Genomic DNA, 17,889 nt, shown 5'->3' with positions numbered 1-17,889 from the left:
TATTTGGGATCTAGCCTAGAATCACCTTGATTGTTTTTTATTACTTTAGTAGGGAGGGGGCCCTGAATCCTCACAAAAATAGAAAAATTGGAGAGCAACAACACAACCTCTAGTATCAAACAACCAAACAAATAGAAAATTCACAAGCATCTCTCAGAAGTAATAAAAACAAACATATCATCATAACTAATACATACAAATCTTGTCCAACCACCATCTATCCATAAGATAACTACTATTAGTTAAGTATAAATATTTTATAAACTTATCACAGAACTTAATTCTAATAGAAGTCCCAGGCATATGACACACATGCATATTCATATGAGAGTCTCTAAAAAAACTAAGATCAACAATTTTTAAAATCATCACAAACCAAAAAGGAACCTTATTCAGCTGCATCTTAGTCATCCTTGATAGGTTACAATCCTATTCTAGTTACTGCATCTGCTCATTCTAGATATCCAAGTAAAGAGTGTCCAATTTTTACTCCACCTCCTACGAATTACCATCCTTCCCTAGATTTTTATCTTTCTTCTTCATCCTAATTTTCCCCAAGATAAATCCCATGGCCACTTTCTCCATTATGCCATTGGTAATAGCACATAGAGATCTTAAGGACTTTCCCATTAATTGGTATCCCTACCTATATTCTTCTATCTTGGATTCAAGGCTCATTACCTTGACCTACAACTCAATTATCTGGTTATACTACTTTCTAGCATTGTAATTCTCCTTATCAGTGGGAGAGTTCTAAGAGGAGGACACCATTTCCACATTGTGTAGATAATTTTGAGGCAAGGAAATCAGTTGAGAATCTTCCTTATCCTCCAAAGCATCACTCTCACTATCCAACTCCTCCTATTCCTCCTCTTCTACTTGAAATTCCTCATCCTTTTTATCGTCACTAGAGGATTCATCATCATCATCATCATCATCCGAGGTGAATTCCTCAGTCAATTTAGGGGAGGTATCTTTGGTTACAATTTTGACTTTCTTATTGTTAGCAAGGAGACGAGTTGACCTTCTTTCCCCTGAGCCAACCTCCTTCTTCTCCTTTTCATGTGGGTCATCCTCATCCTCCTCAAAATCTTGTAAATTAGAGTCAATGGTAATGTTCCTCTTGCTGGAGTCTTTATCTAACTTTCTAGCCTTAACAAGATGTTTTTCAGGGGTTTCCAACTTTCTTTTATCAGGGTTGGTTTTAAGCAGAGCTACTTCCAGGGTTTCTGACTCCAACACAACATAGGACTTTTTGATCCCTTAAGATTTTGCAGTAGGGGTATTTTTATTTGAGGGTAGTGGGTTGGTTTCAATAAGCTCGTTTTGACAAAAGAGCATTGGGCCTCATTATTTTGCCTAAAATTCCATGGGAGGGAAAGAAAACGGGTGTGGTGGGGGGAACAATCAAACACATACTTATACATGATATAGATAAGCCCTTGATGGAGTGGCAAGTTAGCACCATTAGAAATACTAGCAGAAAGCAAAGTGAAGAGAAAATATGGTAGATAATTTTTTATCGCCATGCCTAATGTGGTTCAAGATAGCGAAATGGTAGCCATGCATAGAAGTGTTGTGACCTTCTATGGTAAAGTATTTCATAATAAAATAACTCACAATAGCATAGGGCTTATGAGGGACAAAGCAACCATACCCATTCTGCACCACCATCTGCTTCTCTCCTTTTTAAAAAAAATTCTTCATGTAGTGCTTGTAATCGCTCGAGCTTTTTTTATCCATTTTCTAGCCCTCATTCTTCACTCCGGTCACCTTCTCCATAAGCTCTAGGGAAACAACAAAGAAAATACATCCAATTGAAACTTCACCATTCTACCAAGAGTTATAGAATCTTTCTGAAAGAGCTATATTATAACCCTTCATGTCTAAGAAAAAAAAATTAATTTCCACTCTATGAAAAAGGTCCCACACCTCTTTAGTTTTTTGAAGCTCCTTACAATTTTTAGGCTTTGTGCTCTTCAAAGGGCCCCCCATTTCAAAAAGATTAAGCATAGTTTTATGGTAGAAAGTCTAAGAGCGACACAAAGAGACAAAACAACTCATAAATTTAACCCCACCAAATAAAAAACAATTATAAAAAAGGCTATCTTTGAAAGGATCTTCACTGTTGTCCCCACAGATGAAAGAACAACTCACGTCATGGGAAATTTTGCTACTATAAGATATGAAACTGCTGCCTTTCCATTGAATTATTTCCTCATCCTTACTTAATAAGGTGAAGTGGAGGAGAAAAAGCTCCATACTTTTGACATAAAAAAATAAATTAATAACATTAGTGTCACCACTTATCCTAACAGTAATCCAGCCTGACCCCCAAATTATCCACTCAATAAGCATCGTGGTCATCATCTAGGTCATCTTCTAGATTTAAATCTGAATCTAGAAAAGGTTGGCACCCATTTAAACAATGACAAAGAAGAGGGAAAATGAAATCATAGTAAACTCTTAACTGCCCATATAATAAATAGAGTCATTCAGGTATGACTTAGTTCATTCTTTTGCAAGGATATTTTTTAGCCTAGTAGGCCTTTGCATATGGTTGAAAAAAACCCAATCCTTGTGAATTAATCCTTGATTAGCTACTTCATCTACCACCTTGTTCCCTTCTCTAAAAATATGTTGGACTTTAATTTTTTGAAAAAATCACATCAGCCTTTTGCAATCTTCCACAATATTTCTAATTTTCTTGGGGGTGTTTATCTTTCTATTCAAGCAGTTCACAAATAGTTGAGTCACCTTCCATAACTGTATTTGGACAGTTTAAATTATAGAGGCATCTAAGCCCTTGCCATGCAGCCATTGCCTCCACCCTATTATGAGATCCTTTTACCAAATTCACATAGTAGCCTTCTAAAAGATGACCCTTCCAATTTTTGATGATGCCACCCACTCCAGATAAGCCCGAATTTCCTTTAGAACAACCATCAAAGTTGCATTTTAGAAAACCATCATCAGGAGGGGACCAAAGGCAATTATTTCTTAAGATCAGTTTATGCTAATTCATGTTAAGAAGCCTATGGGCGATTCCCCATCATTTTTTTATCCTCAGATCCATCTAGCTCAACATAACCTTAGCATCCTGAATGAAGCAACATTTATATTCTCCGTAACCTATTGTTTTATGATGTGGAAGATAACTTCACTGCTACAAGCTTCCTCTCTAAATATCTTGTTGTTACGCTCCTTCCAGATATTCCAAGTAATGAAAGGAGGAATTTGGAGCCATGCGTTTCTATAATTGGGTGTGTGAAAGGACTAAGAATCCACTGCTCCATGGAGTATTTCAATCTCCCTGGGAAGGTCCACATATTCATACGATCAACAATAAGCTCTTCCCACACCTACCTTGAGAATTGGAAATGAAGAAATAGATGTTCAATACTCTCCAGATCCTTGTAGCATAAGATATATCTATTAATGAGGGAGAATCCTCTTTTATTTAGATTGTCAATAGTTGGGATTTTTCCATGAGTAGTAACCCACCAAAAGTAGTTGATTTAAGGAATAAGGCCTTTAACCCATATCCATTTCTAGATGAAGTTCTCATTAGAATCTTCAACAATGATATTATAGGCTGATTTGACAGAGAAAGCTCTAGAGAGGTTGTGACACCAAATCCATTCATCTTCTTTGTAAGGAGAAAAAGGAACAATCATCGAGGGTAGAGACCAGAGATTGGGCCTCTTCCACCATTTGAATTAAGTTAGCATCTGAGATATTATTGTTATTCAACTTTTTATCCACAGAGTTTCTCCATCTAAGCTAAGCCCCTGCCATAGTAGGTAGTCATGAACAAAAGTGCCAAAACCTTGAATCAAGATTCATTTAATTGTGTTGAATTGATTCATATCTAATAAGGATTTATCCTTCAACCAAACATCATTCCAGAACCTAGTACACCTTTTATTTCCCACAACTTTTTTTCCCCTCCCTTTCATAACATAGTCTTGATTTTGGAGATATTGTTCCATATGCTAGAACCAGAAAGTATTTATTTGTCAAGAAGAAAACAACATCTTCTGGCATTAATTAGGTATTTAGCTATAATTATTATGGCCCAATCTTTGATACCTTCAATCAATTTCCATCCAATATCATAAATTAAGGCCCTATTAAAGGACGTAAGCTTGTTGATGTATGTGGTTAGCAGTGGGAGATATCCCAAATCTATTAATACACTATGTTTTATATTTGCTAGATGAGCCGACCTTGATGAAGCAATTCATATATTAAATATGAAATAAATTTAATTAATTAATGCACGAGTCATGTTCTTAAGGGCCGACCCTTTGTGAAAGGGTACCACTCCTGTGTATATATATATATATATATATATATATATATATATATATATATATATATATATATATATATATATATATATATATATAGATATAGATATATATTTGAGGTGTGACCTAATTCATTCCACGATTTGATTATTCATTCAATACAAGAGTAGTCCAAGGTAAATAGAAGAGAAGATTGAATAATAAAAGAGTTGTTAGCATACCAAGACAAGTAGGTCTTTACATAGGAAATGTGCTCAGGGGAGACGATAACAAGATAGCGTCTATGGTTGGGAAGGCAATAGATCTGAGTCGTTGCCTGTGGTTAAACGAGAACCCCATTAACATTTTTGTTTGCTTACATCTCCGATCTGAAATTTAACAAAGCTTCCTTATCCCAAGCCCACTGTCACTAATAGAATTGCAAACTTTATCCCATGCAACTAGGGACATGCTTATTTTTTCTTCTATACCTGTCCAGAGGAATCATTTTTCAATTTTTTCAATTTTATTAGCCACACATCCAAGAATCTTGTAGGGATAAAGGTTGTAAATTGGGATTTTCTATAGGCAAGAATTAACTAATTGGATTTTACCAGCCAATCTTAAAAGTTTCCCTTTCCATCCAACAAGATTTTTCTGAAACCTCTTAATTATGCCATTCCAAAAGAGATTATTGGAGGATTTAGAAATAAGGGGCAGTTGCAGATAGGAGTTTGGTAAGGAAGCAACCTCACTTGCCAAAATTTTGGTTATTTCTTACTGTAGTTCTTGGTGGAGATTTAGGAATAAAATTTAACTCTTTTCATAATTTATGTCCTGGCCTAATATCTTAGCATAATTATCAAGTATCTCCTTCCAGTCTCCTGCTCCTAAAATGTAGGCTTCTCGAAAATAATAGTGTCATCCATGAACTATTGGTGAGACATATAGGGTCCAAAGCAGAAGCAACTTTAACCCCTTTTAGTTGACTTGTCTTCTTTAGTCTTCATTATTCATCCCCAAAACTTTAGCAAAAATGATAAACAAGGAGATAGAGGATCCCCTTGACAAAGACCATGACCATAAGAGAAGTATCCCTTAGGTGATCCATTAACTAGAATAGAGAACATCAAAGTAGTCACACATTAAGTAATTATCCTTGGAAATTTTTCTTTAAAGTCTGTGTGGGAGAAAAAGTGACACTAAGCAAACATGCCCTAATCTCACTTTCAATCACACATTTGTGGAATACGAAAGAGCCTAGAGGTATCACACAATTGGTTACTTCTTTTTGTGGAAGAGAGAGCCACGGGCTACCTATTAGGATTTCTATTCCTTTGTTATAATTGAAAGATAAAATGATGCAAGTTCAATCCCTAACCCCAAAGTGCAAGTATGAACTAATAACAAGATTGCAGAATTGAACTTAAATAATGGAAAGCTGTAAACACAAGGACAAGACAAGAATGCAAATGCGTACCCGGAGTTAAAATCTGACTGAAAATGTTCAGGACGGGGGTGCAGGCGCCACTGTCCTGATTCTGCCCCTGAAACTGCTCCGGAAACTGCTGTTTTGCAACCTGGAAAGCTGTCAAAAATACTGAAAACTGCTGTCTGTCAGGAGGACCAGGGTGCCCAGCGCCCCTGTCCTAGGGACCAGGGCGCCCAGCGCCCCTGTCCCAGGGACCAGGGCGCCCAGCGCCCCTATCCTGGCAGGACCAGGGCGCCCCACGCCCCTGTCCTGGTCTTTTGCTTTGAGATTTGGTGTGTTGTTTGGTCTCCGTTTGCTTCTTCCGGATCTGTAACTTGCGGCGTCGTCCGAGTCCTGAAACCTGCACTTATATCTGAAAAGGTGTTTGGGTGGCTATATAGGGTTTTGCCTTAGTCAAACCCCCGCTTCAGTGATTTCCACCTCCACGAATAACCAAGTTGTATTGTAAAATGTATTGTGTGTGCAGACCTAGTGTGTGTGCAAGGTCCTTAAATGCAAGAAAGCAAACTAGAGCAACCTAGAAAGTAAACCCTAATTTCTTGTAACTGATAATGTAAATGCTCTAAATCAAGATGCAAAGTGATCTAAAGCATGAATAAAGGATATATTGAAGCTTATGCAAAGACATGAAAACAACATGAAATCATACCCAACCCCAAGGGAGGGGTACAAGCCAATCTTCAGTCGGTAATCTCCTATTGTTCTTCAATGTCTTCCAAGCCCTAAATGGATGAATGAAATTGATAAATTCTTGATAGAAGGATGTTGAATGTTGTTGAAGTCTTCAAAGATCTGCTCTTTCGCTGCATATGAGGTCCTGAAAACCAAAATTCCCCTCCTTTCAAATGAAGAAAGAGAGCTCTTATATATGAAACCCTAGGTCTTAATTTCGACTTTTGGCCGACCTAGAGATTGAATATCCCACCAATTTCTTGGGGTTAAGCTTTATTTTATGATTGGATTGCGCTCCTAAAATTTTGGGAAAAATGTTCGGGACCATGTTGCACTCCGGGCGCCATGGTCCCGACAACTTTTCACCAAATTTTTAGGACTGTCGGATATGATGATTTTAGAGAGAATCCCGAAGTTACAGCTGATTTCGAGATGTTTTGACCCTCGAAATCAAGCCCCCAAGTTCAAAATAGGACCTAATTAGGGTTTTTGATTAAATGATGCATTGGAAGAATAAAATGAAAGGGGCACACTTTAATGAAAAGGGCCCAACTTTATGATATGGGAGATGATAAAATAGAACCTTAGACCCAATTAATTTAATTAATTAAGTGCTAAAGGGGAAATGCAATGCAAAATACAAAATGCGCCAAGGCGGGTGCTAAACTAGGTGTGAAATTGTACCACCCTAGCAAGTGCGTACAATTTACGACGCTACAAAGTCAAACTTCCTAAGCACTTCAAAGAGGAAGTTCCATGACACTCTATCATAGGATTTTGAGATGTCTAATTTAAAAGCCATAATAAGTTTTCTACTATGTTCCATCGAATGAAATAGTTCATGGGTAGTGATAACAACATCCATAATATGTCTCCCTTCAAAAAACCCTCTTTGATTAATAGATATCATTTTGTTCAACATAAGTTTGAGCCTATTAACAATAACTTTAGAAAATATTTTATGCATAGTCTTACATAGGCTAAGAGGTCTAAAATCCTTCATGGAACAACATTATCATTATTTAGAATCAAAACAATGTAGGTAGAATTAACTTACTTGGCGAGTTTACTAGACCTGAAGAAGTCCTTTGCAATGTTAAAGACATCCATTCCAACCAAGTCCCAATACCCTTGGAAGAAAACTGGGGGGAACCCATCTGGTCCTGGGGCCTTATAAGCCCCCAAAATAAAAAAAACAACCTCCTTAACTTCTTGGAACGAGACTCTAGAACTAAGAAGGTGCAGGTCCTCATCTATGATGACCTCTGGGATAACCTCAAGAAGACCATTAGGGTCCTTGAAGACACAATGACTATTAATATTTTTGTTACAAAAGAAGTTCATAAACAATTCAACAATTTTTACTTCATCTTCTATAAATGGACCATCTTCCTTCTGTAGTTGTCTTGTTCCTTCTCCTATGATTCATAGTGGACTTATGAAAGAATTTAGTATTTTTATCACCTTTCATGAGCCACTGGATCTTGGAATTGTATTTCCAAAAGACCTCTTCTTTTTTATTCAATTTGAACTAATTCTCTCTTAACTAGATCTCCTCCAAGAATACCTCCTTAGTAGCAAGATTACTTTCAATCTTGTCCTAAATAGCTTCCAGTTTAGTAGAAATAGATAAATTATATTAAAAATATTCCCAAAGGAGTATCTATTCCAACCTTTTACTTTGTTTCTTAACAATTTTAATTTTTGAACCACATGAAACATGGGTGTACCATTAATCTAAACATTCCACCATTTCTCAACCAAGTCTCTGAAATTCAGATGAAGATACCACATGATCTTGTATTTGAATGGATAAGATCTTCTCCTAGCATCATCATCCAAAGAAAAGATAATATCATTATGGTTCGATCAAGATTTAGGGAGGGAACTTAGGGACAATGAGTGAACATCTCTCCAATTACTTGAGGCCAAAAATCGATCCTATCTGACTTGAATGAGATTATGTCCCAGTCTCTTGTTAGAGCAAGTGAATTTGGAACCAACCAAGTGAATATCCTCTAGACCTGCCAAGGAAATAAAGTCCACAAGATAATTCATGCTCTCAAAATAGTCTTCAAGGCCACCAAATTTATTAGAAGGATACAAGGGAGAATTAAAATCTCCAACCAAAATCTATAAGTCCACATAGGAGCTCAAGCTAAAGGTCGTTAGAGAGGACTAGAGGCTAGCCCAATGTGATCTCATATTGGGAGCATAGACATTTATGAGGTTCCGCTCAAAGTGGGTCCTCAAGTTTTTAAACTTAACAATAAGACAATTTTTGGCAGAATAAATCAAACTACCATTAGAACAGGTTGGATTCCATAAGGTAGAAATACCCATAGAAGCTTCTTCAACATCACTAACAAGGAATTCAGTTGAAGGACAAAAATATTTGACTATCTTCTGAAATCTCATCTTCGATTCCTGTAGTAGGAGAATATCGACTTTTTGGTCTAGCAACATACATTTGAACATGTGTTGCTTTAGAAGGCCATTTAAGTCCTTCACATGTCAAGATAGAATCTTTATACAAAACAAGTACAAAGGAGCTACTCATCCTTGAGTAGTTCAAAAATCGCTCCACTAAGGGATGTAAATTAATTTTTCTTTTTCTTGGTTTTTGAGAGACCATCTAAGGTCCTTTGTCTTCCATTGGCAATCTCTCTTGCTGCATCCTTATTCCTGGAATATTTCTATGATGGTCGTCCAAGTATATTCTCTACTCCTACATTGGCTTTCTTTCTTTTTTTAATTCCTGGCTCCAACTTGAATCTAATCCAAGTAATCATCTTCTTCATCAACAATAGTCTTTCTTGACTTACAAGGTGGGGGGTAGAAGAAAAACCTAGGATATGTAAGTTTTCTTTCAAGTTGACAAAACCTGCCACAAATTTCTCTTTAGGGGTTTTGATCACATTGTCTAGATTTATGTTCTCTTTGTTAGGGTTTAGGAAGCTTATTGTAGTCTCCATTTCAGCTTCCTTTTGAATGACTATAAGGGTAGTCTGGTGGGGAAACATAGATGGTTTATGATTTAAACCCATAACCATATCCACACCCAAAGGTCCCTCACTCTCCAAGTTATTCTTCCAATTGGGCCGAGGAGGGATGTCCACTTTTGATAGAGGATTTGACTTGAGGGTCATATTCAGCTCCAAACTAGAAGAAGAAGTTGTTAGATCATCAAGTTGATTTTTCTTATCTTTAGCCAAGTTACTCTCTATCTTAGTAGCATGTGGGGTAGGGGAAAGGATGGAACCACCATCATATGGTTCTCAGTATCCATCATCCCCCCATTAGGATGAACAAAAGGAGTGCATTGGAGATCTATTGTTTTCTAATAGGCTATTTCCTACATTCAGATTTGAGATGATCATATCTTCTATAAGATTGATAGAATGCTTTAGCATTTTCATATTCAATGGGTTGAACCTAGGAACCAAGCCTAGAAAGGAGTATAACTTGAGTCGATAGAACAATGTTAATGGCCACATTAGTACAAATTATAGAAAAAAAGAGTCTAGACGTGTACTGTGTGATTCTATCCACCACTAAGAATTCACCAAAGGAGTCAACAATCCCTTTAAACACACCCATATTCCATAACTCAAGGGGAACCTAGGAAGATGGATCCAAGTCGATGCAAGTACTCCTAGATCTTTCCAAGGGTCCAGACCAGGTTTCCATTTGCACAAGGATAAGAAATTATTACTACCATAAGTCCATGAGCCTTTCGTAAAGATCTTAATCAAATCTTCTTGATTGACAAAATTAAAAAGAAAAAGACCATTTTATATAGAATTGATAGACACACTACCTTTAAGCTTCCACCTGGCAGTAGCCCATTTCCTAACCTAGTCAATAGAAGGTCGGAAAGCCAAAAACTTACCAACAAGACATAGGCTAAGCTTAGTAATAGCTGTATTAAGAAGCCTATCAGGAATCTCCACTTGTTGGGATTTCACAATGCACTCCACTTGGGGAGTCAATCACACTGGGGATTTACCCATTTTAGGGGGGCTTCCCCATAGAAATTTATCCTTGAAATTGGCATGTTCCTCATCTGCAGAAAAAGAGTCAAGATGATATTTGGGTGAGGAAGGAGGCAGTACATTCTCCTCAACTTAAGAGTCAACCTTTTGAGTGCCCAGAAGAATTTTCCATGTTCACATGGTTACAAGCCCCATGAGATGGGGACTCCTGCATGCCCCCCCGCCCCCCTCCACAATACCCATCAAACATAGAGAATGCAAGGAAGCAACAGAAAACCCTAGTAGAGCTCAACCTATTTAGGACAATATTTTGACTAATGTGTGAAATGCCTTGATTATTTTTTCTCAAGAGGAATTATTTTTGAGCTCAGTCATAAAATTGGAAGGGAAAAATTACTTGAATAGGTTTGTAAGGGTAAATGAAAAAGGTGTTTACACTACATCTTTATGTGCATTTCATTCAAGATTTTAGTATTGTATGAATTTTTTTCTAGATTTAACTGTATAAAAGTTTTTTGTATTGTTGAAATGGGTGGTTCTGTAGCACATATTTTCTCCCTTTTATTTTTAAATAGATAAATATCTTTATGAGTACCTAATATATTTTATAACCCATCTATCCATATCCACCTAAGCTATGATTATGAAAAATAAAGTAGATTTTATCTTCATTAGTAATTAATTTCTTTTATGTTATACATGATAATATTATTAAGCTTGGTCATATATGTATATACTTTATTATATATTATCTCCCTTATACATAACTATACATCTACATAGAGTTAATGTTAATTTACTAATTATGGCTCTAGTTTCCATGTTTGGTAGAGATGTACTAAATATTTATGTATCCTTCATCCCACATTGTGCTTACTTGTACCACTTGAGAATCCATTATACATCTATATATCATAATCAATTTCTTATCTAACACAATGGTGTGGTTTTGGGAATAGCCATTATATAGGCTTATACAACATTCTATTATCTATGCATCCTATTAATATGGTCTCTCTTATCATCAAGATATTGGATTCATTTGCCCCATTCACAAGCCTTACATGGTATAGAAGTATTTGGTACTAAATCTTATATTTTCTACTATAGATCTAAATTGTCAATAGACATGATTTAGAAGTTTTCTAGGTAAGGACTAAATTCTATTTTAGTCAAACCTCTATTCAAAGTTCAATGGCTTAATGGAATCATCAGAGATAATAAGGGAAAATATAATGGTGCCTAGGTAGTTGTAAGTTGGTGATACAATGTTGATTAACTATAAGGACCCTTATGTGACAGTACAACATGGATGAAGGCTTCTAGATTCTTAGATGGATTAAAGTGAATAAGGATATAAATTTAATCATTACACTATAGCACACAAGTTCACACATTTTATACTCAAGTAAAAACATAATGACAAGTTAGAGGAAGTCGATAAGGGAAAAATATAAAGTTTAAAATTTCTTGAATCATTTTTATTCCTATAAATTTGAACTAAGTAATAGAGTAAATGAATTGAAAATCAAAGGAAGCCTCTTACATAAAATACATAAACTTGTTTACTATTTTTTTGAGAGGACATGCTATATTACACTAACATTATATAAAAACAACGTCATCAAAACATAGCTTAAACAAACCCAATCAAAGTACTAGTACACATTTTTTATCACTATGATTATTGATGAGACTTTCATGGCAACTAGTCCTCACAATTGTAATATGTTTGAAAAATAAATTATTTGATTAAACTATTTGTTTTAATAATGTAGACACATTTAGTGTTAATACTCGTGGATTCACTTCTCAAATAATTAAATACCTTATATTAAAATTTCATACTAGTTGAGCTAGATATTTAAAAATTGAAGCCTCCCTTACACACAAATAACAAAATCAAAGTAAAAAATGAATAAAGTATTATATCGTGTTAATAATATAGTTATTGAAAGCACCTAGAAGAAGAAAGAGAAGCATATTTGTGGTAATGTGCTTATTATTGTATGGTAACAATTTGTTGATTATTGTCATAATTTGTAAGAGCAATTTAATAGTATAATATCTTGATTTATTGTGTTATCACTATATGAAGTATATTAATCATGTGATATGATACAACATTAATTAATTTATATAATAACAAGGTTGCGTAGCTACAAAGTTCCTTCTTTGATATGTAGACAATTACATTGAGAGTTGGAATCATTGTCCATTTTTAATTATTTTTTACTAGAATTTTTTATGCTCAACAATTAAATTGTTGGATTCTTGGTTGTGCTCCACAAAATCTTGATTTGTAGAAATATTTGTTTCTAGCAAGACATGAAACATGTCTAGTTTAGTTGTTCTTAAAGGTAAGATTGAAATATAATATATGTTAGATAATTTAAAATTGAATGAATTTGAATCACAATTTAATGGTGGTAATCTATACATAATATACTTGTAATATAGTGATAGTAAGAAAACCGATGAAATAAAAAGAATAAAACTCTCCAAATATTTGGAATAAAAAAATATTGTTGTACATATTTACAATGTAAAATAATATGTACTCTATTAATTGTAATAAATGAATCATTACTGAAATTTTTTAATCTAACATATACATATACATATACATATACATATACATATACATATACATATACATATACATATACATATACATATACATATACATATACATACGTGCACACACACACAACACATACATATACATAAATAATATAATTTTAAAAAATAATAATAAAAAATTACTAAAAAAATTTCTCTCCCTATATATAATTGTACTTACACACTTTAAGATAAATTGAGTGTAGTAATGTATAGTTCATAGTATTTAATAGCATAAACGTTTAAATAAAGACATATGACCATCAAATGTAGGATGTAATGATAAAAATAACATTTCATGATGAGAAAACCATTATAACTTGAAATAGATCCCACAATCTAATGCACATGGAGATTAGTTATATAATTTAAAATTTGTTAGGTTCTACATATACAATTATTGCCTCAAGGTTTGCACATACTTGTCTTTTTCATATTTCTTGTCTTTTTCATATTGCTTGTAATAACACCACAAAGAATTGATAATTTAATTTTCTTGTGAAAATGGAACTACCAATTCCAAATTTAACCCCATTCCTTGCAAATAATTACATCATTAAATGATAGAAAATACTGAATAATAGAGAAGCAAGAAAACATAGAAAATAAATCTAAAAATCAAGAAAAGATAAACTATTTTTTAAAAACTTATATAATTTATTTTTAATTTATAAACAAATTCTATATATCATAACATAGAGTTGGTAAGATTATAAAAAAACTTACAGATATACAAATTCATCAAAACATTTTTACAAATGGGTTTTCAAATAAAACTATGGGAAAAACCTCATAGATTTATAGCTCATAACAAAGAATGAACTCCATTATCCAATTACTAGTTGCCAAAGCCAATTGCGGTTTTCATGTTCATATTAAAAAACTGGATAGCTTTTGTGGATCCTTTATGTTGAAATAGATGTGTGCAAATTTGGGTTTTCAATATTATATAGGTGGACTTAAAATGATATTTGATTCTCATTTTCAAAAAATAGTTATTAGAAAACCACATTAATCGCCCATATCAAACATGTTTATTTAAAAAACTTGCATCTTAACTTTCAGAAAAGTTGTTTTTTTGCATATGACAATTTCCTATGTATTTGGTTAAAAATATATGCATTAATAACATGTTAAGAACATAATTGCTATTAGTACAAAATTTTTGTCATGCAATCTTTGTGTGATGTAACAATACATAATCTAGTAAAAAAGCATGTATCAAGAAAGATGCAAATTTGAGATTTAATTTTACTCTATGATTGAGGATATGATTGTTTCTTAGATCTATTGAACTAGAAATCCCCATTTTTAATAATTTCATATGTGCTTCAATTTTGGTCATTTTATTTATGAGCCCTTTTAAATTGTTGTGTAATCATTTACTTAGGTGCCATGCCTAGTTGACTAGGTAGTTGAGGTTAGTGGTTGTAACTTACCTACTTTCTCACCCCGAGAGTCTCATTTCTCTCTAAAATGGGAAATTCAAATTCTCTATTCCTATATATGTCAGCCCGAGAGTCTCATTTCCTATATATGCAACTCTTCAGGAGTCTATTTGCATTTGTGTTGTTTTATCTTTGCACAAGATTTCTTGGCAAATCCTTCAATATGATATAAGAGCCTTGCTTGTTACAGCTGAAATGCACTCTCATTATATGCAATTTCAAATGTTCACACGACAAATTCAACTTTGATCAGCTAATTGTGGTGAAATTTGTCAATTTTCTTACAAAATTCTCTTTCAATTCTTGCAAAGATGTGCAAATAATATTGGAAAACTGTGAGAAAATGCTGATCTAGTAAATATCTGCATATATTTACAAGTTTCTTGTTGAATTATAAAGAATATTTGCAGATATGTAAGAAAATGGGCAAATGTTTGAATAGTTTCTTTAAATATAGAGGTTTTTGCTTTCAAGTTTACAAAGTTCAAAATCAAACAACTGCATATAAGCAAATCTGTATTTATAGGTTCGTATTTTTATCATTGATCTGCATATTTTGTGAAAATTTGGTCATGGACTGCAATAATTTACAATTATTTTCAGCCAATCTTGATTTCCTTGATTAAATTTGCAACATCTTTGATCCTTTTTGCATCAATTTGCTGGTATTTGAAGTGACCTGCCCTAAATGACTGAGATTTAGCATAAATTCTGTGATCTACAAGCATCTTAGTTCATCGATTTGGTTTTACACGCTAACTTTATCTGCTCTTACTTTGCTAAAGATTGTGGCAGTCTTGTTCTTGCTTGGCACAGGGGAATCAAGTCTCTTTTATTTTAATTAAGAAAAAAGACTTTTTTAAGTTTGCCTTTGCCTAGCACTAAAACTAAATTTAATTTTGGTGCAGAATTGACTTTTCTTCTTGCCTGGCGCAAATTCTGATAATTATTCACTCTGTGTATTTCTACAAATTCTTATAATTCCTTTGGCGAACAACATTTGCAAGTATTTTCCGTCTCCACTCTGTGTATTTCTGCAATTCTTCAAACCTGTGTTTTTGCGAACAAAATCTATACATAGGGGTCCATATTTCAGACATTTTAAAGCTATTTTTAGTTTTGCAGAGAACATGGAGCAGAGAATATGGAGAATAAGGCGTGATTTCTGGTTGTTATTTTGTCATATAAGGAGGCATTCTATTGTCCGAGCAATTTTTCATCTTGGGCACCCCTTTGCCCTTCATTTTCAGTGCTTTATTTCACTTAGTCTGCCTTACAAATAGATGGACTTTGGCGCCCTTTTTTGAAGACTATTTCATAGATTTTTTTTAGTTAAATCTGTAATCGTCTTGAATTTGGAAATTTCTTCTTGGGCTATTGAAGTCTATACAAAAAAATTCCTATTTTTTCCAGCAAGTATTTCAACATATACACACATTTAGTCTTCTTAAACCATTTTCACGAGTCTCATTTGCTTAAACAAAATATTTTCCAGCATGAGTGGAGTATTTTTGACGTCAAACCTTTTTCTGAAATTCATATAAAGATCAAATGGACAAGAAATGAGGCATTAAAATATTTGGCGATAAAAAATATATATTTAAAAATTTAAATCACTCTTTGTATTTATTTTTTTAATTGTCTTTGCCTATAGTATTTGCATAAATGATTTGGCTTTGATATAGATCCTTCGTTGTGAAATAATTTTCTCTTAAAAAAGTTGTAAAAGCAAATTTGCAATTTGTATTTTTCTTTCAGGACATTTTGTAAAAGTTGAAATGCACTACATTATAAAGTGTTCGATTTGAGGGGATATTTTGATTGAATCAAAGGGGAAGTTATGTGTTGAATATTCTTCATCTTTCTTCTATATTTAATTTTGGTTACATCAATTAAATAAAAAAATGGATCAAGATGTTCCTCTTTTAATTTCATCTAACTATCATGAATGAAAATGTAAAGTTTTAATTTAAGTAAAGAACAAAGGCCTACATATAGTCACAATGGGGATAGAGTAAGAGCCAATTGACGATAATGTTAAGGTTGAATGGTACAATAAATGTGATCATGTCTTTGGCTTCTTGTGTCTACATGTGTCTTCACCACTTCTCTTTTATATAAAAGCTTTAAACACTCCTAAGGAAGTTTAGGATATTCTAGAAAATGTCTTTGCGAAGTAGGATGAGACAAGAGGTCATGAGTTGGAGAATGAGCTCATTAGTTTGAGCCCTACTTCATCTAGCACTTTAGAAGAATTATTCACTAAATTCAAATCACTAAGGTTGCAGCTCATGAAATGTGGAATAAACAAAAAGTATGATCAACTAGTTCTCTCCATTCTCTCTAATAAGCTTAATCCTAATTATTTAGTGTTTTTTTCAAATTTCTACTCCACCAAAAGTGCTATGGGAACCACTTGGAAAATACCCTCTTTAGAATAACTTTATTGTTAATATCACTAGGAGAAAGACAAATTAATTCAGATGGGGACATTGAAGTCTCTTGTTGCTAGAAATGTGACATGATAGGTTTCACGTCAAGGGATGAGACAACACAATCAAAAGGACAAGGAAACTAAGGGAGAACAAAGATTTGAGTCCTCCAACCCAAATCCTGAAAGTTATTCAAATCAAGGAAAAATTAAGAAAGGGTTAAGTTTGCATATTGCAAGAGCTTTGGGCATGATGAGCACAAGTGTTTGCAAAAATGAATAGAAGAAGAATACAAGGGTTCTTGAATCTATCATACAGTCATCATCTCAAGTATCTTTTAGGGAAAAAAATAAAGGAAAAGAAAAATATAATTGTAGAGCATTATTTGAAACATCAACTTCTTCAACTTCATCTTGGATTATTGACTCAATTGCTTCACACCATATGGGTTCCTTACAAGTTATGTTTTTTTTCTATAAAACTTGACAACATGTCTCTTATTTCTTTAGAAAATGATACTCCAATAACAAGTGTAGGGAGAGGGTCTATTGAGGTCAAAGGTGGAACACACACAAATGTTCTCAAAGTACCTTCACTCTGAACTAATCTCCTATTAATATTGGATTTCTCATATTGGAAAGGGAATGGAAATTGAGTTTACTCTAGATTTAGTTGAGATAAGATAATTGCAAAACAATGATTTAGTAGCCTTGGGAAGAGTAGATCACCAGGTTAGGCAAGTACACCCTTCCTCACTTTTCTTGTGAGGATTATTCTTTTATTTTGGATTATATTGATGATTATTTTGAAGCAAATTTTTCTTCCTCTTTCAATGAGGATAAGGATTATGATCCACATACCTTTAATGCTTCTTTATAGTAGATCATTTGTCTACTAGATACAAATACATTAGATGAGTACTTGACGAACATACAG

At 33.8% G+C, this 17,889-nt stretch overlaps 1 protein-coding gene and 1 long non-coding RNA gene across 2 annotated transcripts; one reads left to right on the top strand and one right to left on the bottom strand.

Annotated features, from left to right (window-relative positions):
* Positions 1–861: 861 nt before the first annotated feature.
* LOC131858065 (histone H2A.Z-specific chaperone CHZ1-like) lies at positions 862–2,821 on the bottom strand. The gene is made up of 2 exons (XM_059210988.1): positions 2,758–2,821; positions 862–1,229 (listed from the first exon to the last, which is right to left on the bottom strand). Exons 1-2 carry the CDS (start codon positions 2,819–2,821, stop codon positions 862–864), a joined length of 432 nt encoding a protein of 143 aa, XP_059066971.1.
* An 11,719-nt stretch (positions 2,822–14,540) lies between these two features.
* On the top strand, positions 14,541–15,933 carry LOC131044966 (uncharacterized). The gene is made up of 3 exons (XR_009105746.2): positions 14,541–14,783; positions 15,430–15,527; positions 15,647–15,933. It is a non-coding gene; the product is annotated as an uncharacterized LOC131044966 (long non-coding RNA).
* Positions 15,934–17,889: the final 1,956 nt, after the last annotated feature.

Source organism: Cryptomeria japonica, chromosome 1, assembly GCF_030272615.1.
Source record: "Cryptomeria japonica chromosome 1, Sugi_1.0, whole genome shotgun sequence".
NCBI lineage: Eukaryota > Viridiplantae > Streptophyta > Pinopsida > Cupressales > Cupressaceae > Cryptomeria > Cryptomeria japonica.
This window is presented reverse-complemented; position numbering and strand designations above follow the sequence as displayed.